The sequence below is a fragment of the Podarcis pityusensis genome, assembly GCF_964106645.2.
Source record: "Podarcis pityusensis genome assembly, chromosome: 2".
Lineage (NCBI taxonomy): Eukaryota > Metazoa > Chordata > Lepidosauria > Squamata > Lacertidae > Podarcis > Podarcis pityusensis.
Window position 1 is genome coordinate 100,112,326 of NC_138029.1, and position 26,026 is coordinate 100,138,351.

The window sequence follows — 26,026 nt, forward strand, 5'->3', positions numbered from 1 at the left end:
CATTGGCCATAGCAGTGGATGTCTTTACATATTAGCATTAGCTGTTGCCGTCGGCCGTGGCTTCCCTTTGATGGATATTTCATGTCTGCTGTGTCAGTAAAAGCAAACAGTTACCGGACAAAGATGCTTGCATCTATACTTCCTACTAAAAGGCTACCTGAGAGATAAAGCTCTGCCTTGCAAGGCATGAAGCAAGGTGGAAATGTTAATCATTAATACGCCATTCAAGGAAATCGCTCTTTTCTGCAGGCAGGGTACTCTGTTCTCTGTGCACATTTTATGTTCTGTGTCCTCAGATGCTGGGTATGTTAATGAAGACTTGTTTGCAATATGCAGTGGGTGGTTTTTCTTTTCCCCCACTGAGCACTTTTTCAGTCTCCTTCCTTCTTCTGTGAACACAAGAATACCAGAACGAACCCCTTCATCAGAATGCATTGCCTGAATGTTAAAAACTGCAAAATCCATTTAGGGCAGCAGAGAAGTGATAAGCAATGTTCACCAATTTTCAGCAGAGTTTGTAACGGAATCTCTTGGCTGTCTAAACCGGTCTTTAGGCTTATTTATAAAATTATAATAAAGCCCATGATTAAATTCTCCACCTGATTCAGTTTCCTACTGATTGAACTCATTCAGGCTCCTCTCTAATTTAGCTGATTTTATTTATATTATTGTTGTCATTATTAAAGCCAGGCACACGTAATGCCGGTTATCCAGTGCCAAATTTAATTTTCTTCCCAAATACTTTTTTTCTTCTTCATGTGGCTGCCAGTGGAGCTGATTAGAATTCAGCTTGAAAACTGAAAAGGCAGATCTTTAAATGACGGGGCTGCATTAGGAATTAAAGTGTCTATATTGGGCATAAAATCCTCTTCCTTATCTTTAATGATATAAACATGCTTTCTTAAGTGGATCTGTCATGTAGCTGGTCCAGTGCCCCAATGTTAGGAACACGTTAGAGAGGAAAAAAGTTAGAAGGTTTTCAGTTGTGTTAGCAACAGAGCTCTGTTCAGTGGGTTCATTTTAGAATACCACAACTGAGTCGTGTGCACACACCCTTCCTTTCCTCAAGCAACTGGCTCATCATGAGAGTTGGCTCGGAAGATTTGCTCCAACCAATTCACTAATTCAGATATCATAGCAAATTTTGACAAACCAGGAAGATTTCTGTTAATGGGAAGAGGAAAGTGAAGGATAAAGTATGTGTGTGCACAGCTTATTCCCACTCTTCCAAGTCATGGTTTGGATCAGGCACCCCCAAACTCAGCCCTCCAGATGTTTTGGGACTACAACTCGCATCATCCCTAGCTAACAGGGCCAGTGGTCAGGGATGATGGGAATTGTAGTCCCAAAACATCGGGAGGGCCGAGTTTGGGGATGCCTGGTTTGGATGATCAGATAATATGATGTTTGAATACGTCTCTGCTGGCATGTTAGTTAAACCAGAAGGTTTTAAACATGCATATGCTGCTGGAAATCACGTTTCATTCCTCTCTTCTGTCTGTAGATAGAAGTTTACTTGTCCACATTGGTTGCCTCTCACAACCAGAGATGTGGGCAGTGGAGATGGAGAAATGCAGTGCATTGTGACATCATAATGCCTGGCAAGCTCTACTGGTTCTTACAAAGAGAAGTTAAACACCTAGCTGAAAACTGCAACTGTGTGCTTATTACAAATTTCACATTCAGAATATTATTTTTATTTTATTTTAATTTATACCCCGCCTTTTCCCTTGACTCAAGGCAGTTTACAGATTAAATATGAGCTGCTACAAATATAGAAAAAAAGACAATCATTTAAAACAATTAAACATTGATAGATTTTTTAAAAAAAATTATTTAATCATTTTTTCGATACAAATAACAACCGCAAAAGACACATACAACAAAAAACATAATGACAATAATAACACAATTTGACAATTCAGATTTGAATACACTGATATACCTATGACTACACCTTTTTTAACAATATTTTCCCACCTCTTTCTCCTCCCCCTACTTCCCACCACTACCCTCCTTATCACTTAAATATTCGTTCCAGATTTCTTCATATTTATCCATTATTATTTTGCGTCGACATGCAATTCGTTCGTATGTAGCTAATCTGTCCATATTATCCATAACTATCTGCATATATAAAATCTGTTTAAAATATACTAATGAGTACAATAAAAGCAGCACGGCACCAGCCCTTAAAGCAGTCAATTCCCAAAAGCCTGTTGGAACAACAAAGTCTTCACCTGCTGGCGAAAGGACAACAAGGAGAGATCCAGTCTAGCTTCTCTAGGGAAGTTCCAGAGTCTGGGAGCAGCCACCAAGAAGGCCCTCTTAACTTCTATATATTTGAAAGCCTACATGCAAAGCCTGCGCCTTGTTCATTGCTCTTACATGGACTTGGTGAATATAATAATAATAATAATAATAATAATAATAATAATAATAATTTATTATTTATTATTTATACCCCACCCATCTGGCTGAGTTTCCCCAGCTAGTCTCTTTGCTTCCAACTGTGCCAGAGTAAAAGGTATTATGGTCCTGTTCCAAGGCGAAATATGTGATCTGCAGAGAAATGGGAAGGTGGGATTAGTTTATGTTGCTGAAGGTCCAGAAATTGAATCTTTTCTAATTAAAGTGGTTCCCAACAGTGGTAGCTTCAGCTCCATCTATCTCTGGATTATTTGTTTTCGTTTTCTGAAGAAGCTATATAAAAGGTTTTCAAGTTTTTCTATCTCAACCATGAGATTAAGAAGCAAGTCTTTTCTTCCCTTTAAATGAAAGGTCAAAATCAGCAGAGACTATTCATAGTGCATTCTTATCCTTCATAAATCCCTTTACACACATTTTGTCTTATGTGGCTCCAATCACTTATTTCTTGACTAGGGGAGCTTCGCTGTGGTAATCCTTCTATGCCATCAAGTGTGGTATTCAACACAGTATTTAGCAGGGAAATGTAAAAGCAAGATATAAACTATTCTAGACTGCAAGGGAAGCACAAAAAGAATATAGTAAAAACTAGTTGAAAAGGAAGTTAATGAGAAGATACCAGTGCCATCTTGATCATATTAAAATGACACTAAGCTTAGCATTCCCTTGTGCTCTTAATTCTGCATATGCTTATCCTAAACAATGGTCCTGATCTGAGAGCATTGAAGAGTTTTAGTGAATCTATTTCTGGCATGGAAGCATTGTTTTACAGATATAATACAGAGAAGAACATTCTAATGCTAGGAAGCTTCTGTTTTACTGCTGTCAGGCAAAATTACATTGAGTGGTATTCTGTTTTACCCAGAGTAGACCCATTGAAATCAGTGAACACGACTAAGTTTTGTTGATTTCTTTCAGTGGGTCTAGTCCTGAGCTCGCGGCCGTTTTTCCAGCTAAACCACACACCCCCAGCCAGCCGGATTGGCTGGCTAGGGTGCATGACACGGGCACAGGGCTCCAGTGACGCAGGGGGGCCGGCTATGCCCCCCCATGAGCACAGGAAGCGATTCCCGCTCACAACCCCTCTCCTCCGGGAAGAGGAGAGGCTTTCCCAGCAGTCCATGGCTTCTCCTGCCTGTAGCTCCTCTCCTGCTCATGGATCCTCTGCTTTCTGTTTTCCTCATGGGAGCTCTAGTCATTTTCAGTGTTCCTTAAAAGATGTTCCCCATAAGTAGTTAGAATGTTTGTGACTATTGTGCACCATCACATTAGCTAGGGGCCTATTTCTTCTTCTCTCATGCAGTACACTATTTGTGCCACCAGGCACACTGGATAATTTTCACTTACGTCACAACAAGGAACTTGTGGTACCATGCTGAACTCACCTGATCTACATAGTTCCCAGGTGCATATAAACTTTGAGGTAAAATTGAATGTGTGGCGTTAATTAAGGCAGCTTCCATAGAGATGTGCAGATAGGCCGCAGGGAAACTTTTGATGTGCATGTGTCCAAGTAAAATAATGGCCTGAAGTCAAATGGGAAGGGAATTTCCATAGGGCAATTTGATTGTAAGTTACATACCAGAAATTTCAATTCCTCCGAGTTGATGGACAGCCCTTTTCCTGGTGGGACTTAACTATTAATCTGTTGTGATGAACTCCCTATTACTTACCTCTCCTTGTTGATTGTAAAGGATTTTCTTGCCCTGTTTATCACGTCAGGACAAGTACTTTACCTCTGTGACTCTCCTCTGTTTTGAATATGGAATATGCCCCAGTGATTTCAGCAAAAATCCACTTGCTAAATACTGTGGTTCAGATTATTCAGGCAATTGACTAAAGAGAAGGGAAAGATGTCTGGCCTTTATGTTTTCTCCTTTGTTACTTTCAAGTAATGTACAGTGGAACCTCAGTTGTCAAACACCTCCGTTACCGTATGTTTCGGCTCCCAAACCCCAAAAACCCAGAAGTAACTGCTCTGGTTTTCGAACAATTTTCGGAAGCCGAACATGCTACACAGCTTCCGTTTTGAGTTTCCCTATTGTATTGAGGCTTCCGCTTTCAGTTTTCGAACGTTTCAGAAGTTGGAACGATCTTCCAGAACAGATTATGTTCGAAAACCAAGATTCCACTGTACTGGGTTTTTTAAAATAAATCTTTTTGCCACAAACATCGCTTATCAGCTACCCAGATCTCACATGTTTATTTAGTTATATCAGTGTCCACACCTGGGAGCTGTTACAGATCACAAGGTTTAAAAAGTATGAGCCAGGCCGACCAAAAGTGAAGTTTATTTTTAAGAAACATGCTGTGCCTTCATGAATGGCTGATGTGGAATTTCTGGCCTGAATTGTTGATAAGCCCCATGCAGTGTTGGAGAGGTATCCCCTTGATAGCAAGAGCTCTCCTGCTGTTGAACTCCTTTGTGGACATTTTCTTGTCGCTTTTAAAGAGTAGGAACTAGCTGTCTGTTGATGGCGCTTTCTTCAGAATCACTCAGAGCATAACCTGGTCACACGTTACACTTTGCAGAATACCAGTGCAATTTCCCATTTTCCGGCTATCATGGTATATTTTGTCGCACATTATAGAGTGAGCAAGGATAGCTTTCTTGGATTGGCATAACCACATCTTTGAAACCTGACTCAATGTGCATGGAGCAGGCAGCGTAGATGATTTCTATTCAATATTATTATTATTATTATTATTATTATTATTATTATTATATGATTAACGAGCAAAAAGTTCACATAACTGTGGAGATTTGTTTTGAAAGGTTATCTTCCTGAATCCCCCATCTAACAACTGGATGAGATCTCCTGCATTATAATTATAGTGTTAACACCTCAAAAGAATTGAAAAGGAATAAGCATTTTTAAGGGGCGGGGGAGTTTACAAAATAGAGCCATTGCAGGGGACATTGCCGCTGCTCACTAATCGTGGCATACATTATCCAGCAGCTGTCCGTGACACTTGTGCCATCTCATTCCACAAAGCAATCACAATAAGCAGTAGATGGCAAAACCTTCGGGAAAGTTTTGCATTTTCGCAGGTGTTATATACTATGTTTCTAACTGCTGGATATGCAAATCTCCCAGTAACAGGAGTGCGACCTATAGGTGCATATTCTGCAACAAACGAGAAAATTATACAGATTACCAAAACGGATGGCACTGAAGGCCTCTTAAGAACCTATTTATACAGGGCAATCTTAAGTCAGAAGGTCTGGCTGAGTCACTAATCACCATTCTCAAAGCTCAGCTTATACTATATGTTTCAAAGTACTTCGGTCCATTACCTTATGCATTTTCATCACACGTTTACTGATGTTTGTCAATATTACCACAATTTTATTCGTGGAAAATTACATCTGAAATTATCTGGCTTTCCCACAGATACTCATCTGAACCCAGAACTCAAACATTTCAATGCTTTGTAAAACCAAGAACCCAGACCTTTCACATCAAGAGTATGCCAGCTGGTCCCTAATAATCTGAAAGATTTTCTTTGATTTTAAGTCTGGTGACAAAATCCAGTGAAGTTCTCCGATACTCAAATATGAGCTTCTGGAGCTCATAAAGATCTCCTTAAAGAAAAGGCAAGCTTTTCCAGCTCAGATTTTAATCCATGCTAGAAAAGAATTCTTGGCTTGCCTCCCCAATTCTCAATATCCCTCCCCGCTTCCCTTCCAATTAGAGATGCCAGACCAGTCCTTAAAAGCCACACTCAGAAAAAAGTCAGTTGCTTGTTAAAGCTTGCCTCTCAATTGGACCTGAAGAATAATCACTGCCTTCCCCTATTCAGTGTAACAGAGCTGTGTCACTGCTTTACATTCCTTCAAGCAGCGGTGGCTAACTTATGTCCCCTGCAGTGGTTGTTGTTGGACTCCAAATCCTATCAGTCCCAGCCAAAATGGCCAGTAGTCATGGATAATGGAATCTGTAGTCCAGCAACATCTGGAGGGACATAGGTTGCCCATCCCTGCAATAGGGAAAGAGAAGAGAAAAGGAAGTGATCTATCTTTTTTCTCCAAAAGCAAAAGTGGCTTTTGAGAACTGTAGTTTTTTCCAGGACCACTATAGCTGCTGATAGGACAAAGGGTGAGGACAACTTCTGAAGTCTAATTGGCTCAGAAAATAAGCTTCTGACTTTTGAGAAAGCAGCCGAACTTCTATATAAACCTGTCCAATTTAGACTGCAGGGAGTTCACCCATTACTGCATAATATTGAGAAATCTACATTAACTTTTCCAGCACACTATATGTTGAATCTCACAGGCTTCCACTGGCTCAGGTCATATCCATCCACTTCTAGTAGTAGCTGCATCTACTGCTACTGCCTTGCGTCTCCATTTTAAAAGGCACACGTTTTAACAAATTTGACAGCATGTTTCTTTTTCTCCCCCAGGTTGAAGCAATTCTGGTCAATATTTTTGGTGGGATTGTCAACTGTGCCATTATAGCCAACGGCATCACCAAAGCCTGCCGAGAGCTTGAACTGAAAGTGCCTCTAGTGGTCAGGCTTGAAGGTAAGTTTGAAATCTACAACATTCCTTTGCATCCGTTGACCTTTTTATTATTATTATTAGGGTTGCACACCTACCACACATTCAGTTCTGACTCCAGTTCAGTGGTTCAGAAAGGAGCAACATTCAGAAACCTCAGAGTCTCAGTTTGATTCATAAGAAAAGAAACTTCACACTTCCCCCATTCACTGTTGCCCGTAACTTATTTCTGTTTGACAGAAGTGGATAAAATTTGCAAGCATATTAGCCCTTGTGAGTGGATAAATTTTGACAAAATACTGAAAATTCTATCCAGATTTTTGTGTGTGTGCTGGGGGCCTTTGAAACAAGATTTCTCTCTCTCTCTTTCTCTCTCTCTCTCTCTCTCTCTCCACACACACACACACACACACACACACGGACCAGTATATAACTTTTTTAATTTTGTGTGTGTCCTGTAGAGAGCATCCTAGAGCAGATGTGAGTGAGAAATGTAAGAAGAGCCCTGTTGCATCAGACAAAAACCCTGTCTAGTCCAGCAACCTATTCTCACAGTGGCCAACCAGATGCCTATGGGAAGCCCACAAGCAGGACCAGAGTGCAACAGCCCTCTCTCCCACTTGTAATTCCCAGCAAATGGCATTCAGGGCTCTGTCCTCTGGCTAACAGCACCTCTGACAGTGGAGGTAGAGTGCGGCCATCATAACTTTTAGCCATTGATAGCCTTATCCTTCATTCATTTGTCTAATCTTCTTTTAAAGCCATCTTGGTGGCCATCTCTACAACTTGTGAAAAAGGTCCTTGGTGTCTTCCAGAACATCCCTTTCATTGAGGAAAGATGTCCCACATTTAAAGATCTCCAGTGTTTTACTCTTTCTATACTTCATTTTTATTTTGGGGTTTTTGGATCACCGGAAGCAGCGTTTTGTTACAATCTGCATCTGAACAGCACTATACTTGTAGGCCAAAATCGTGTGACACCAAACATCCACCCACAAGTTTCGTAATCATTGGCTGAGATGCATGTAGATTTAGTTTCTTTAATCTTCCCTTGTAGCTGATCCTCCATCGCAGACCCTTAATCGTATTATCTGCTCTTCTTTGAACTTCCCAACGCGTGGAATGAGATTAAAATTAATTAAAATTAATAATTCCTTATTTTTTTATGGAGAGACTGGAGTCCACAGATACAATAAAATGCAGCTTCATAAGATGGTGAAGAGGGACCTAGTGTGGTTTGTGTTTTCCATTTGGCACATTTCCCCCTAACCGAAGGTTCATGATTATTCCCATAAATCTTTACAGATTTGTACCCTGGACTTTAAAGACTATTTGCCCACATGCAATGCATTACAAATGTCTGGATGAGTAAAGTTTTAATCAGTCAGATCTGTCTTGATTTAGCTGGATTTTCTGGACAAATCTTCGTTCCGAGCTATATAATAATTACCAGCTGTTTTACCGGTGGATAAAGAAAGGATTATTCTCCCGTTTGAAAATGGTAACTTTATAATTACATGTATTTTCTTGCTTGATAAAAGAGAGAGAGAGAATGAATTTTCCAGCAGAAAAGCCATTTCTTTTTTTTTTTAGAAGCAGGGTGACTAGAAGAACTGTGTATTTTGCATTTTAACTTGAAAAAGTTGTTTGTGCTGGGAAAGAGCAGCTCCTCGTTAGCAATTTTTTGTTAACAGGATTTTCATAGCAAATAGGTAAAAGTATTGGATTAAAGCCAGATATGCACTGCTCACACAAAGTATAGACACAATTGCAAAATAATACAGGATTTTTCCTCAGTCATGATGCTCTGCGTTGTATCCAAGTTAAGTTCTACACAGAGTAGACCCATTGAAATTAATGGGCCTAAGTTAGCCATATCCATTAACTTCAGTGGGTCTACCCTGAGTAGGACTGGCATTGGATACAACTCACTGTTACCAGTTTTCTGTAAGTCTCTGTTTCCAGGCTGGGGTTCCATACTTGTGTAAACACACACAACACACAAAATTCCTATATCTTCATTCGTTTTAGTGGAAGGAGTAGCTCTGATTGCAGGTGTACTTTTATGCAGGGACACACCTGTTCCCGCATATTAAATGAATAGGAAATCTCCTCAATACACCACTGAATGAATAAACAAACCACAATCTCTTTCTCTTTAGTTATTCTGTGTCCAGGGCAGCTGTTTACCAGCTCCATCTGGTACACAGGCTGAGACCCTACCTGCCCGCAAACTGTCTCGCCAGAGTGGTGCATGCTCTAGTTATCTCTCGCTTGGACTACTGCAATGCACTCTATGTGGGGCTACCTTTGAAGATGACCCAGAAACTACAATTAATCCAGAATGCGGCAGCTAGACTGGTGACCGGGAGCGGCCACCGAGACCACATAACACCGGTCTTAAAAGATCTACATTGGCTCCCAGTACGTTTCCGAGCACAATTCAAAGTGTTGGTGCTGACCTTTAAAGCCCTAAACGGCCTCAATCCAGTATACCTGAAGGAGCGTCTCCACCCCCATCATTCTGCCCGGACACTGAGGTCCAGCTCCGAGAGCCTTCTGGCGGTTCCCTCGCTGCGAGAAGCCAAGTTACAGGGAACCAGGCAGAGGGCATTCTTGGTAGTGGCACCTGCCCTGTGGAACACCCTTCCACCAGATGTCAAAGAGAAAAACAGTACCAGACTTTTAGAAGACATCTGAAGGCAGCCCTGTTTAGGGAACCTTTCAATGTTTAATAGACTATTGTATTTTAATATTTTGTTGGAAGTCGCCCAGAGTGGCTGGGGAAACCCAGCCAGATGGGGAAACCCAGCCAGATGGGCGGGGTATAAATAATAAGTTGTTGTTGTTGTTGTTGTTAGGGACCAATTCACATAAACTCAGTGCATGTGGCACACCAGGATCATCGTCATCCCACCTCCATTTCTGCCTCACTTACACCATGCATTGGTGTAACATATGCAGATGATGAACATCCGCCTATTACAGTATGTAGATACCAGATTCCCGCAGAAGACACTACAAGGCAGTTAAAATTCGACATCTGACAAACGCAGATGTTCAGCTCCAGAATAAATGGTTGAATCAGGCATGGTGAAAATGCCTTTGAGCACGTTTCCCTGCTGTTCCACATCAAAATTTTGTTATTGATTTAAGACAGGCTTCCTCAACCTCAGCCCTCCAGATGTTTTTGGCCTACAACTCCCATGATCCCTAGCTAGCAGGACCAGTGGTCAGGGATGATGGGAATTGTAGTCTCAAAACATGTGGAGGGCGAAGGTTGAGGAAGCCTGATTTAAGAGGCATCTTTTTGAGTAATCCATGCTTAATAGTGAAGGTATACCTTTTGGACTCAGATACATGCTACAAAAGATGGAGCATGGAATACGAGTAGGGGAGCTCTTGTACAAACAAGCCAAGGGATGTTACTAACTGTCCCACTGTATCAAGTAAGGCATAGATTTGTATATGGCTTCATGGCAGCCAGATATATAGATGGTGAATCCCAGGACTAATTGCTAGGCAAGCAGCTGTGCTACTCTTTAGCCTTGTTCAGGTGTGCAGCGCACACCACGAGGCATAGTGAGGATCAAGCCCCGTCGCATCCCCCTGCCTAGCCCAGCCACTTTCCCTGCCTTGCAAAGACAAACCTGTGCGGTGTGGAGCCTGTTGTGCTTACAGAGGTTCCTTGCACAATTTAGGATCTCGAGAGGGAGGGTTCCTGAATCACTTGGGGATCCACCACAAGTACAGCCGGAGCCCTGCTACAGACACTTCCCCGCCCAGTACATGGAGGGTAGCAGGGCTATGTTGTTGTGGGCATACGTCTATCAATGGAGGAGTGTGAAGTCAAACTGTTGGAAGGTTGCAGCGCCTGTTGCAGCTGTAGAGACTGATGCTGTTTTGTTGCAGCTGGGGCAAATGAAGGCATCTGGTTGCGCTGGATGCGCCATGGTGTTTCTTCTCTCTGTGCTCCTCCCAGCAGTCATTCCTCCTGTGGTCACTGCTATGGATACCGTACTTTTCCATGTATTGGACGAGGTTTCCTCCCAAAAAGATCACGTTCAGAAATGGGAGGGTGTCGTATTATACATGGCCAGTGCACTTTGTTGACATGGGATTGGTTGGTCTGCGATGTCTTTGGTGGCTGCGACAAGTTCTGGCATCTATTTGCTTTTGCCACGGTAACAGGGCTGGCGTTTTCTGTTCTTTTGGCGGGGAAGGAACAGTTGATAGGCGGCTTATGTGGAGCATGGGCGGCAGCGCTGCTCAGACAGGTGAGCAATTTTCGGCAATAGGTAAAGGTAAAGGGACCTCTGACCGTTAGGTGCAGTCGTGACCGACTCTGGGGTTGCGGCGCTCATCTCGCTTTATTGGCTGAGGGATCCGACGTACAGCTTCTGGGTCATGTGGCCAGCATGACTAAGCCGCTTCTGGCAAACCAGAGCAGCACACGGAAATGCTGTTTACCTTCCCGCCGGAGTGGTACCTATTTATCTACTTGCACTTTGACATGCTTTCGAACTGCTAGGTGGGCAGGAGCAGGGACCGAGCAACGGGAGCTCACCCTGTCGCGGGGATTTGAACCGCTGACCTTCTGATCAGCAAGTCCTAGGCAATACCCCCCCCTAAAAAAAATCTGGTCTACCACCACCACCCCAAAAAAGCTGAACAACTCTGGTCAATCATCCGCAAAAAAGAACAAAAACAGCTGAACACCTCTGAGCAATCTCCCCCCATTTTCTTCAGTTTGAGTCCCCAAAAATAGGGGACGTGTTAAACATGGGGGCATGTTATACACAGAAAAATACGGTATGTGACTTGACTACCTGTCTCTAGGCACTGCGGTTGCCTGAAAGGGATTCCCACTGCAGGGCTATGTAATGGGGATGCAATAGAGGAGGGGCGGACCTAAACAATTCATACCCACTTCCCCCGTATATGATACTAATTGTGTGAATGCCTAGATAAGACTCTTGACTACTTCCCAATGCCACAGTGCTCAACACAGTATCATACTGCCCAAAATAAAACGGGCTGTATTTTTGGACAGTCCACTAATATCTTACCCAACTTCTTCCATTTGATCAAATCATCCGTTCAGCTACCTACTGTGCATCCATCCAGTTTAACTTATGTTCCCCCATGTCCTCCATTCAAAACAAGGGCCAGCTGGACCATTGGGTGTATGTCTGCCTTGTGCAAATGGTACGTACCATCATACATGCAGGTCTCACTATGCAAACACTCATTATACGAACCTTCAGTTTTCTGCACATGAAGGATTTGTACCCTGATATTGCTATACAAATGTCTAAACCAGGGGTTGTCAACAGGGTCCCTACCACCCACTAGTGGGCGTTTCAGGGTTCTAGGTGGGCGGTAGGGGGTTCTACGGCTTCCATCAAGCACTGGTGGGCGGTCAGGAAATTTTACCATCAAGAAAGATGCATCAGTGGGCGGTAGGTATAAAAAGGTTAACTACCCCTGGTCTGAACGATGGGACCTGCATTTGTACAAATCGGTAAGCAATGGTTCAGCATCCTGAACAATTTTCCTAGTAGGAATGTGAGTACGATCTCTCCTTATAATAATACTGTTGTTTAGGGTTTTGCTCGCCTTTTTAAAATCATTTGGGAATTAAACTTCCTTGGTTGGGAACACATTAGAATTTTCCCCACAGGAAATAATGGAAATGCTTGACTCGTTATGCAGATACTTGCCCTACGAACCGTTTCTCAGGAACGAATTAGGTTTGCATAGCGGAACCTAAGTGTATATAGATCTGCACTGCCGATCTTGTGCTTCTCCCCCAGTTTTTGTATAATTGTTTTACTCTGTGCAGCATCTTGCATGAAAATTTGACATGTTTTTCTCTCTTTTTTTAATCTCTCCATGGATCTGCAATAAATGTTTGGGAACCTATTCTTATAATTCAGGACACTTATCTGAAACTTGAGAAATGAAAATTCACAGACATTTGCCATATCGTTCATCTTCAGATGCAAGTATGCATCTAAAAGTAACTTTACTGTGCTTTCTAAAAGTAAAATTAATAAATAAAAATAATAAATAAATAAATAATATGGAAAACAGATGTATATTTGTCAGGCCATCGGTGACCCAAATTTATTTGGTGCCCAGCTCCTTAGCATATTTAATAAAACGGTTCATCATTTTGCCCCACTTTGCAAGAGTTAAAATTTGAGGGAAATCTTCCCTATTATCCGGTGTGACTGGAGTAAGGCAGTATAAATCTCTCTTCAAATCCCATGCCTTTTCTCTGTCAAACTTGCTTTCGTGCAAGCAAAGTGCAGATTATTTTGATAGCTTTGCGTTGGAAACCTGTTTACAGTTCTCTAACACCATCCAGTGGCAGGAGGTTAATGCTGGTTTAGTTTAGAGGGGGAAGCTTCTCCCCCCCCCCCAAAAAAAAGCCTGCTTCTTGAGCTTTCTAGGTTACAGATGTTTCAGTTTTTGCTGTGCTTTCTGGTGATATTCTCATTCATGTCTCAAAATAAGCAAGGTTTATCAAATTCCCGTGCTTTGTGGCAGGAACGGGGTGCAAACAATTGGTTGCTTCCACCCGTTTTAGTTCATGGAAGGCTTTTAGCTTCTGTTTCTTGACATCCGCAAAATGTCTTCTCTGCTTTTAATAAACCTCACCATGTCGTGCATAGTTAATTTTGCTCATAGTCTATCTATTGCCTGTACATCATTTGCCTGTTTCCTTTCATTTCCGCAAGACAGTTTAATTCAAGTGTTTGCTTTGTGTGACTGATATCGTATGAACTATTCACACCCGTTTTTATTCCTCGTGAGAACACCCGACTTTGTCCATTTTACTTTTTTGGCATGGAAACTTTTACTCACATCAATTCTGTTTACTGTCCTTTGTAGAGCTGCATGTAACTTTTGAGTTAAAAAAAAATGAAAACCAAAACACCAGAGAGGAGATTTTTTTTTAAAAAAAAAAAAAGGTTCGGATAAAACAAACCGCTGATTATTCCTTGCCATTACTGAGAATCTTTACTACTTTCCCTTTAAACTCATTTTTAATAATAATAATAATAATAATAATAATAATAATAATAATAAATTTCATTTATACCCCGCCCTGCTCAGGGCAGCTAACAACAAATTTTAAACACTTAATTGTAATACAGCATAGAAGCAGCATAAAGTACAGTATAAAAGCATGAATAACAATAAAATTCAAAGTTCAGAAATCAATTTGGGGGACATCCATCCAGCAGGCATTAGCTAGTCACCGAAGCTAGGTGGCTGAATTAGTCCTACTTGAGCCAGCGAGGAGGCCAGGGGAGAATTAGCTGTGGGGTCTCAGAGCGGGTAATCTTCATAAAAGTGGAGGGGGAGGGAAGGGAAGGGAAATAAAAGATCAGGCTGAATTCAAATTAAAGGCCAAGCGGAATAGCTCTGTCTTACAGGCCCGGCAGAAAGAGGTTAAATCCTGAAGGGCCCTAGTCTCATGGGACAGAGCATTCCACCAGGTCAGAGCCATCGCTGAAAAGGCCCTGGCCCTGGTGGAGGATAGTATGACTTCCTTAGGTCCCAGGACCTCTAAACTATGGTTATTCATGGACCTTAAGGTCCTCTGCAGGGCATACCAGGAGAGGCGGTCCCATAAATATGAGGGCTCTAAGCCACAAAGGGCTTTAAAGGTCAAAACCAACACCTTAAACCTGACCCTATACTCCACCAGGAGCCAGTGCAACTGGTAACACACTGGGTGAATCTGCTCCCATGGCAGGGACCCCGTGAGGAGCCTTGCTGCAGCATTTATAGAAATCTAAATGTTTTCTGAAGAAGCCTCGTGGCCCAAGTTCTAATAGTTTACACTACTGCACCTACTCACACTGCCAGTTTTGTGTCGTCATGAATTTCAGCTCCAGTGAATATCTGCTTCCTATTGTGATACTATCCATCTTCTGCTTCCTATTGAGATACTATCCATATTGGCCTCCTTGCCTGCTCTGTAGATGCAGAACTTCCAAGAGTATAGCCTGCACTAGGAGAGCACTATTGAAGTCACTGTGCATTTTGCAAATGATTTTCGCATACAGCTAGAACAAGACATACAAAGAGCCCTGCTAGTTTAGCACTCTGCTCTCACAGTGGTCAACCTGTTCCAAAGAAAGAACGGCAAGGGGATCAAAGAATTGTAGAGTCGGAAGGGGCCACGAGGGACATCTAGTCCAACCCCCTGCAATGCAGGAAACCCCTGACTCTGCGATTAAGAGTCTCATGCTGTACCGACTGAGCCATTTGGGCATGTGTTTGCTGTCCCTTGGCAACTTTTGAGATATACTTGCATGCCTGGGTCAGAACTGTCTTTTAGCCAAGTACAGTGGTACCTCGGGTTACATACGCTTCAGGTTACAGACTCCACTAACCCAGAAATAGTACCTCGGGTTAAGAACTTTGCTTCAGGATGAGAACAGAAATTGTGCTCCAGTGGCATGGCGGCAGCGGGAGGCCCCATTAGCTAAAGTGGTGCTTCAGGTTAAGAACAGTTTCAGGTTAAGAACGGACCTCCAGAATGAATTAAGTACTTAACCCGAGGTACCACTGTAGTTGGATAACACAACAGAACTCCCCTCCCTTTATTTCTCCTGCGTGCCCCCTGTCCCGCGCTCAAATCTGCTATGGAAAAAAGGTTAAGTAAAATCTCGGAGCAGATTTGGGGTGGGTGCAGGTGGTTTTCCATTGCACAGTGCCATTTCGCTCGTGCACTTAGTAGGATACAAGACCGTGACTTAGTTGGATACAAGACCGGGTGTCTCTTGCCCTGTTCATATTGCTCTCCCACACGTTTTAGAAATATCTCATCTGTGTAGCAGAAATAATCCTTTATGGTTAACAGCTAAGGGGTGTCATTAGAAGAAAGCTGCTAGTATAATTAGCTTTCTTTTAGGAGGATCTCATTAACATTCCCTTAAGCATTTTGATGTGGCAAAATGAACAAGGAATTTGGTTTAGGGAAGGCTGCCGAGTAAGAAGGGAGCAGGGCACTAGTGTGGTTTTAGATGTCCTGGCTTGATGTTTCATGATGTTTCAAAAGTGCCAAGCCTGTAATACACCAGAGTGACAACCTCAGAGTGATCTCTCAGTGACGTTTCCCCGAAGACAGCTCCAGCAACCATCTGCAGCCATGCACCTCAGTTTTGAGGCCTGCTAGCATCAGCAAATAATTGCTCAAGGTGGAATGTGCTGACCGCTACAGTGGCACCTCAGGTTAAGAACTTAATTCATTCTGGAGGTCTGTTCTTAACCTGAAACTGTTCTTAACCTGAGGTACCACTTTAGCTAATGGGGCCTCCCGCTGCTGCCACGCTGCCACCGCACAATTTCTGTTCTCATCCTGAAGCAAAATTCTTAACCTGAGGTACTGTTTCTGGGTTAGCGGAGTCTGTAACCTGATGCGTCTGTATCCTGAGGTACCACTGTATTTTAGCACAACACCACTACATGTCATAAGACAAACCCAGGGCTATCAGAACCTTAAAACGATGGGTTCAAATTAGAAGAAGGAAGATTTCTGACTAAGGGTTAGGGGAAACTGATTGGGAAAGCTATTTAGCAACTGAACAGGTTGCCTCAGAAGGTGACAGGCTCTTTTATTAGACGTTTATTGGCAGAGGCTTCCCTGTCAGGGAAGCTGTATTTCCTACTTTGATAGGGGGTTGGACAATTTGGCTTTTGAGATGCTTTCCAACTCTGATCTGTGATACTCCAGTTTTTCAACAATTTCATTTCCAAACTTGCTTCAATATCTTGGTGGAATGCGGGAGGACATTTCACAGAGTACGTTGGATGTATTTGCGGAATCTTTTTCTCTCAGAGCATATTGTTCATTCCCCAAAAGGAGCAGGGGAGTTTCATGAATCGCAACTGCTGTTGCCTCTGCAATTTTCAGTGTTCCGAGTACTCAAACATGAAAAGTTAGAGAAATTAGTGTACCGGAAACCTAAAAGCTACTCATTTGTGGCTCTTTTGCAGAAGTCAACCACTTTACCTAGTGAATGAAAAGTTCACCTAAGATTTTAAGTGAACTGAAGACACCGAAATAACATTATGTTTGCTGACTGGGAACAGTTGTGGACCACAGGTATGAAATTTACGGCATGTAATGCCTTAAGAGAGAATATTATGAAAATGATATACAGGTGGTACATAACCCCAGTCAAGCTTGCAAAAATTTATCACTTGCCCGATAACAAATGTTGGAAATGTAAAGAAACTGAAGGTACATTTTTTCACCTTTGGTGGACGTGCCCAAAGATTAAGGCTTTCTGGGAAATGATATATAATGAATTTAAAAAGGTATTTAAGTATACCTTCCCTAAGAAACCAGAGGCCTTTCTCATGGGCATAGTCGGCCAAATGGTGTTAAAAAAGGATAGAACTTTCTTTATGTATGCAACAACAGCAGCAAGAATACTCATCGCAAAGTATTGGAAGACACAAGAACTTCCCAAGCTGGAGGAATGGCAGATGAAACTTATGGACTATATGGAACTGGCGGAAATGACTGGTAGAATCCGTGACCAGGGAGAAGAGTCGGTGGAGGAAGATTGGAAGAAATTCAAAGACTATCTTCAGAAACATTGCAAAATTAAAGAATGCTAGAGTGATGGTGGACTGAAAATAAGCGGCTTCCAGCTGTACAGGTTAAAGTTAATGATAGACTAAGATTAAGATTAGGATTAATGATGTTTAAAGAAATGGAAATTTGACAATTAAGAGGAAAAATTTTAATGTTATATTATATTAAGATTAAAGATTAGGTTTAAAGAAGTTGAAGTCATATATTACAGTATTATATTAAAGTGAAAGATTGGGTTTAAAAAAGTTGAAAAGAAACTGCTGGACAAACAATTTGGATTGGAATACAAAAGAAGGAGGTATGAGGAAGTCCAGAAAATAAGTAAACTAAAAAAACGGAAATGGAAAAGAGATATTGTTTTTAATTGTTATGTTTTTTGTTTTTTATTGATGAATTGTGTTTTTGTGTGTGTGTGTTTTTGTTATCTTTTTTTTTTTGAGATATGTACTCTGTATGCTTTTCTTTTCTTTTTTTCTTTTGTTGTTTAAAACTTTAATAAAAATTATTTATAATAAAAAAAAAAAAGACACCGAAAGTCAATATACTGCAGGAGGGATTCTGTATTGTTGATACAAAAGTTGGCAAAGGGGATATCAAGAGCAGGAAAATAAAATCTTAAAATCCCTCTATGGAAGTATAAAAAGAATTTGGCACACACACCCAGATTAAAATGATCTTGATGCAATTTGGAAGCTTAAATTGGTTCGGCATCTTATCCCGTTTAAAAATTCCCCATTCTCGTCCTGAAGTGACCTGATTATAATTTATCTTCACATTCTGTGGAAACGTCCTGGCATATTCATGAGCATAAGCAGTAGTCTCCAGAATGACTAACATCCTTCTGCTCTCATTTAGGATTATCTCCGATTAAAAGGGCTGAAGCAGCACAAATTGTTAAATATTGAGATGACATTAATTACATTCTAGTGGCAAAGGAAGAGGGAGTTAAGGTCAAAACTATGTTTGTCTTTTGGAAGCTGCATTGGGACTGCATTATGTGTGCAGAAAGAAAACAGGGCAGAAGGAAGCTCTGAGCACTGCCAAGTGATAGTTTTTCAGAGATTGCCAATTATCAACAAAAAGTGGCCCAGATAAGCTCTTCTTTGGAAGAAGTTTCCGTGACCTTATTTCTGTGTTTTTCAGCACACTTGGTGCATAATCAAAGTAAAACTTATTGTAAGGTTTTTAGGTATACCTCTCCAGATCGCCGGCACTGCGTGCCAAAGTTCACTTTCCCTTTAAAATGTTGCATCAGAAGTCCCTTTTAACTAGAGCTGGCCTGAAGTCGCCTGATTGCATTTTCAGACTCCACAGGGCCTCACTACACATTCAAGAGTTTTGTTCAAGCTGGAGCTATCCCAGTCTTTTAAATGTCAGATAAGTCAATTCATAACTCTTGAGTGTTTTGTAGCAATTAATCATAAGGATAATTCCCTGCTCATGCACAGTCCCAAATGGCCGCCTCCTGAGCTTGCATACTCCCTCTCAGCCTCTCCTACTGAGGAGAAATTCAGAAGCTTTCCTCTTCCCTTACCCAAGGTTTATCTTGCCACCAGGTGCAACAAACTGTGGTTAACAGTAACTCTGGTTAGTTTCAAACATGTCATTTTGAAACACTGTTCATGAAAACTGGCTTCTTTAAACAAACCATAGTTGTTATTAACCACAATTTTCAGTTTGGGCAGCATGGGAAGTTTCTGTTAACTAAAAGCAGTCACATGGGAAGAAAGGGTGAGCGGAGCATGCAGTCCTCAATGAGAGGGCAGGCTTGTGCACATTGTGCTAAACTATTCAAAAATCGTGATGGGGAACCTGTGGTCTTCCAGTGGTTTTTTGCACAATGGTGCCCATCATCTCTTCTCATTGGTCATGCTGTCCGAGGCTGATGGAAGTTAAAGTTCAACAATGATGCAAACATTGTGATATTTAATTGAATATTAGATATAGACATAGATTCTGCACTAAGTGTCCCAATAACAATTGCCTTTAACCTTTTAAATAGAATGTATTAGCCTTGGTTTTTGTGTGCCTGCATTTTGTAACCTCCGTGCTTTCTTCCTATGCTGTGTGAACATTGCCTAGCCTTCTAGACCTATCTGACCCTAGAAAGGGAAATGATTATTGTCAAAGAGGTATGTGTTGAGTTCACATCTGGAAGGCAACGGGTCATTCAGCCCTGGTTTAAGCATTGAGCAAGACAGAAGAGCACAGCAGTGAAATCAGCTGAATTATACAGCTAGACCCTGGCTTTGTTCTCTGATGACTTAGGTGGAATTTCTGCCAGGTAGAGACAAGCCATGGCTCCTGTATGATAGGAGGTTCCTCTGCTCCATCCCGTTTTTGAAGAGTATGCTGACTCCACATTCACCACTTTGACGCTAAGGGATTGTTTTTTCAGTTTCCCTCCGTGCATCACAATCAAGCAGTTTTGATTGGAGCTAAATGAGTTGAATCAAGATAATCTTTTCATGGGTATATTCAGTGCAAAGGTGCATTTAGTACATTACTATAACAAGAAGTATTGCAAGTTTGGCGATACTTTGAACAAAGAAACAGGCTAAACCTATCACAGTGGGTGGTAAATGACTAATGTAAGTGGTCTTCAGTGGTTTTGTTACTTACAGTTCGAAGCTGAGTAAACACTATTGAACTGGCCTTCCTGCAATTGAGATGGAGAGATTTTACCTGCTGTTGGGACTGTGAAACCATTGGCTCTTAAACTTAAAGATCGATGTTCTCGCTCACATGCAATTTGAGGAAAAGATTTTGCAAGAATTTTTCCATCTGCCACAATTAAGATAATTCTGCAGCTCTCTGGTTAGTGGTGATTTAAGCCACCTACTAATATTCCTGGTATGTGAAACTCATTTCATCCAATTGAAATGTAGTTACTTAACGAACGGGCATAAGCCTCTGCTTATTTTGTGTTCAAGTATAGAAATTGAAGACCCACAGAGAATTGAACTTCTTGAGCATCCGCTCTGAATAAAAATAAGTCTCTCAACCAGCCTTCCCCCAACATGATGCCCCCCGCAGATATTCAGTACTACATCATCTCTAACCATTGACCATGCTGACCGTTTGACTCCAATTACCATCAGCCCTATCCAGCAGGGATGACGGGACTTGTAGTCCATCAGCATCTGGAAGATCACATTCCCCATCTCTAGTATAAATGCATAGTAGTAGACCAGCTCCTGTAGGGCATAGGCATTTGAATAATACTTCATTGGTGCATATTTATTGAGCCGCTTTGAAGCTTGTTGCACTTGTTGCATAAGACTTAGCCAGCCAGCCCTACTTAACTAGAAGAGCTGCCGATCACTGATAGACCATTCAGAAGGTCCCTGGTCCAACCTCTGGCATGTCCAGGAATGGCTGGAAAATGTCCCCGGTCCAAAACCCTGGAGAGTCTCTTCCAATCAATGCAGACAATGGACTTGTCTAAAACAGCTCTGTATGTTCCTGCCATCCTGACTTACATGGGGGAAATATATCTGTTCCACGTTATACAGCCAGACACTGATCCCCTTCCCGTTGATTTATTGCCACGCTTTACTGCTCCAGGAATGAAACATAAAGGTGACTGTCCTCTTTCTAGCTTTAGTCCCAACATAGACGTGTGGATATTTTACTCAAGGCCCAAATGAGGTCTCCACTCCCAGGATGGTTCCGAGACGGCACTTGTCATTTTTGTATTGATCTTCCTTATTGACATTCAGTGCCTGTGCTTATTAAAGCCTCCAGAGCTTGGGGGAGGGGGGGAGCACCTGTCTCAATTTCTGACAGACCTTTTTGTCTTGTGTGTTGCCCTTTCTGCTACCCCGTGAAAGGTGCCATCATTGTCAGGAGATGCCCAAAGCGCATAGGAGGCTTTTGGGAAAGCTGGAATTTGTATGATCACTCTGCCAGAACATTTCAACTGCGCCTATCTTTTTTCCAGCATTAATGAGCAAAGAGCTACAGGATGTGAGCAGCAATCAGTCATCTCTTTTAATTAATCTCCTCTCATTTAGCTATGCATGTGCCTTTTATAGGAGCTTGACAGAGTGTAACGCACACTTCCCTGAAATGTCTCTCTTAATTTATGGCATTTTTTTTTCAAAGGGGAAGCAGTGCTGCTGTTGACTGAACATGAAGTGTGCATCAGCTAATGCGGCTCTTACTATTCCGTCCTGTGCATATTTACTCAGAACTAAGTCCCACTGTCTGTTAAATTAAGCTTACGTCCAGGTAAATGTGCACAGGATTGCAACCTTAGGCTCAAAAGTGTGTTCTGTTGTTCCAAGGAACATGCACTGCATTGCAGCAACCTTAATCTAAATCAGTGTAGGGAAAAATTAGCCCTCCATATGTTGCTGGACTGTGACTCCCAACGTCTCTGCTCATTGACCATGCTTGTTAGGGGTGATGGGAGTAGTAGCTTAGCAATGTCTAAAGGGCCCAAAGTTCCCTGCCCCTAACCTAAACAATTTACTGCTGAGCACATATTGGCCTGTTTTGAAGATACAGCAGGAGGACCTTTTACTCAGCAGTAGAACATATACTTTGCATGCCAAAGGTCCAAGGTTCAATCTTTGGCATCTCCAATCAAAAAGGTTCTACGAGAACTTAGAAAACTTGTTGTTGTTTAGTCGGGTCCGACTCTTCGTGACCCCATGGACCACAGCACGCTAGGCACTCCTGTCTTCCACTGCCTCCCGCAGTTTAGTCATGTTGGTAGCTTCGAGAACACTGTCCAACCATCTTGTCCTCTGTCGTCCCTTCTCCTTGTGCCCTCCATCTTTCCCAACATCAGGGTCTTTTCCAGGGAGTCTTCTCTTCTCATGAGGTGGCCAAAGTATTGGAGCCTCAGCTTCAGGATCTGTCCTTCCAGTGAGCACTCAGGGCTGATTTCCTTCAGAATGGATAGGTTTGATCTTCTTGCAGTCCATGGGACTCTCAAGAGTCTCCTCCAGCACCATAATTCAAAAGCATCAATTCTTCGGCGATCAGCCTTCTTTATGGTCCAGCTCTCACTTCCATACATCACTACTGGGGAAACCATAGCTTTAACTGCACAGACCTTTATTGGCAAGGTGATATCTCTGCTTTTTAAGATGTTGTCTAGATTTGTCATTGCTTTTCTCCCAAGAAGCAGGCGTCTTTTAATTTCGTGACTGCTGTCACCATCTGCAGTGATCATGGAGTCCAAGAAAGTATAATCTCTCACTGCCTCCATTTCTTCCCCTTCTATTTGCCAGGAGGCGATGGGACCAGTGGCCATGATCTTCGTTTTTTTGATGTTGAACTTCAGACCATATTTTGCACTCTCCTCTTTCACCCTCAATAAAAGGTTCTTTAATTCCTCCTCACTTTCTGCCATCAAGGTTGTGTCGTCTGCATATCTGAGGTTGTTGATATTTCTTCCAGCAATCTTAATTCCGGCTAGGGATCCTTCCAGCCCAGACTTTCGCATGATGAATTCTGCATATAAGTTAAATAAGCAGGGAGACAATATACAGCCTTGCCGTATTCCTTTCCCAATTTTGAACCAATCAGTTGTTCCATATCCAGTTCTAACTGTAGTTTCTTGTCCCACATAGAGATTTCTCAGGAGACAGATGAGGTGATCAGGCACTCCCATTTCTTTAAGAACTTGCCATAGTTTGCTGTGGTCGACACAGTCAAATGCTTTTGCATAGTCAATGAAGCAGAAGTAGATGTTTTTCTGGAACTCTCTAGCTTTTTCCATAATCCAGCACACGTTTGCAATTTGATCTCTGGTTCCTCTGCCTCTTGGAAATCCAGCTACCAAATCAGGCCATTGGAGATTCCAGCTAAACATCAGGAAAAACTTTCTGACAGTACGAACTGTTCGATAGTCTCCCTCAGGAGGTTGTGGACTCTCCTTCCTTGAAGGTTTTTAAGTGGAGCTTGGATGGCCATCTACTGTGGATGCTTTAGCTGAGTTTCCTGCATTGCAAGAGGTTGGACTAGATGACTCCTGGGATCCCTTCCAACTCTATGATTCTATTATTCTACCCCACACTCAGTATTGTATACACTGGCAGGGACTCTCCAAGTTTCAGAAGATTGTCCTTGAAGTTGTATTTCTGTGGCTCTTGAAGCCTTAACAGTCTTTGTGTTTTGAGATTATCTGTGCAGTCATGAATACTGGAAACCTGCTGAGTTGTTGTTGTTGATGTGTGTGTGTGTGTGTGTGTGTGTGTGTGTGGTGATTTCACATCAAAATGTTCATTAGGTGTAAAATAGAATCTCCATTCGGTCTCCTTCTTCTGGACCTGCAAAATCTAGAAGGCAAAAACTGGAAGTTAACTTTTCCCCTCCTCTTTCTCCCACCAGGGACAAATGTTCATGAAGCCAAGCGCATTCTGACTGAAAGTGGGCTCCCGATCACCGCCGCAAGTGACCTTGAAGATGCTGCCAAGAAGGCAGTGGCCAGTGTGACGAAGAAATAGAAGACACTTCCAGCAAAGGACTTTATATAACATACAACATTCCTCAAGTTGTCTCAAATGCATATCTTTTAACCAGCCAGGAGTAAAACTCTATTTGGTCAGCCTAACCTATCCATAATAAAGTACGAGTTTTTTGGTGTATAAAAAAAAAAATTGTTTGGAACTTCACACAGAGCTCCTGTTGTTCAGTGATATTTCACAATGGTCCGTGAGTACATTATGATGAGTAACCACTATCTATTTCCACTCTGGTTTCTTCCTCATATAATATGCCATTGTTAGTGACTTGTAATTTTTGTAAGGTGTTTTGGTACATCTTTAATGTCCTGGAGGAATAGTAGAGAATGGTTCGGTCTTTATTGGTCATCATGGCCAGGATCCAAGGAAGCACACAATGGGAATTTTTTATTTCTCAAAAATAGCAGCCTTCCAACATGGCAAGAAACTTTTGAAAGTGTCACAAATGCCATTTGTGATAAGACTTGCCAATTGAATTTTTAAAAGACAAAAAAAAAAAAAAAGACTCCAAATTGGGTATGCCCAAAAGCCTTCAGGGTGTAAGATACAGCTTTCTGAATCTTGGCCATTTTTTTTAAAAAAAGCTTTTCCAACTAGGGCTAGAGAAATGGTTACATTTATATTATGTCATTTGAGCCAAAATAACAGGAATTGGATTTTTCACTTAGAAGATGCGTACCTGTTTCACACATGCCTTAAAATTAAATGTTTGTGCTTTGATATCCACTGTATACCTCACATCAGAAGAAAACTCAAAAATGTAGCTGTGTGAAACCATACTGATATATCATATCATGAATGAATGAGTTTCTCGTGTGAATACTTAAGCAGTGAAGGACGAATGCAATGCATAGTGCCATGTTATTTTGATAACTGTGTGTCCACTTAATACTGACTGTGACCTTCCTAAATCAATGTGCATTGTTGCTGGAGAATCGACATAGTGTGCTGAAGATCTTTTTGTGGGGGGGATGACATTTCTTCAAACATTTATACTGTTATCCCACTGAGATTAGTCAAACCTGCCTAGTAGGAGCTGTCAGGGAACCTGCCGTCATTAAAAAGAATGTGAAAAAATATATAAACCATAATGAGAATTATTAGGGCATAATCTGGCTTGAGATAAGAACTTTCCAGTTCTGTTAATTGCGAAGAAGGTATTAATCATGTGCTTCATTTTCATTTTGCAATAAATTGAACTTTCAAGTACTTAACGTTGGCTTTATCGTGCCTTTGATTTGTGGAAAATATGTATGCAAAAAAGGTGCAGAAGCTGTTGAACTGATTCAATAACTATTATGCTTATTTCACAATGGAAAGATTTGTTTTTTAAAAAGAACAATAACTGGAATGTTCACTGTTGAAATCTACTTTGTTTTTGGTGCTGGTAATTCACACGAGTTCTACAATAAGGAAACAGAAGTATACGCCACATTGTCTAACTAACTTAAACCACAAATGCATGTGCTGAACTTTTTTGTTTAATGTTCAGGAAAGACTATTGAAACTAATTTAAGTGAAAATTATCTAATAAATTTTTCATTGTTAATATCTCATTAGTTCCATTTAATGCTGTGGGTTTGGTTTTTTTATACAGGATTCTCAGGAAGTCGTAGGCAAACCACCAATTCCAAAGCTGTGTTGGACCCATACTAGCAAGATGGGAGGAAATCTCTATTTTCTCTCCCCCACCACCACTGTGAAATCTGATGCTCCCCTGGGACACACTCCCAGACACCACAGAATTGCACCATTAATGTTAGATCACACATTTTTCTCACAACCAGAAGGTCCTAGCCTCTGCATATAGGGCTGGAAAAGCCGTTCTGACGTCTGGACTGGCTGGATGTCATGGACTGGGGGGATACAAAAGAGTGATGGAATGCACCAACCAGGAAACCCCCAAGGGAAGAAGGCTCAGAGCCAGGGAATTGGTGGTGGGACCGTGATGAGTGGTCAGAAGAAGAAAGAGCAGACTGGGAGGAGGTG

The 26,026-nt window shown here is 41.7% G+C and overlaps 1 protein-coding gene across 1 annotated transcript in view; it reads left to right on the top strand.

The window, feature by feature from the left end:
• The window catches only part of SUCLG2 (succinate-CoA ligase GDP-forming subunit beta), a 218,403-nt gene extending 192,815 nt beyond the window's left edge, over positions 1–25,588 (top strand). Inside the window, exons 10-11 of the mRNA XM_080995832.1 lie at positions 6,835–6,955; positions 23,904–25,588. Coding sequence (XP_080851958.1) covers positions 6,835–6,955; positions 23,904–24,019 — 237 coding nt within the window. The 3' untranslated portion in view covers positions 24,020–25,588. The remainder of the gene's footprint in view (positions 1–6,834; positions 6,956–23,903) is intronic.
• Positions 25,589–26,026: the final 438 nt, after the last annotated feature.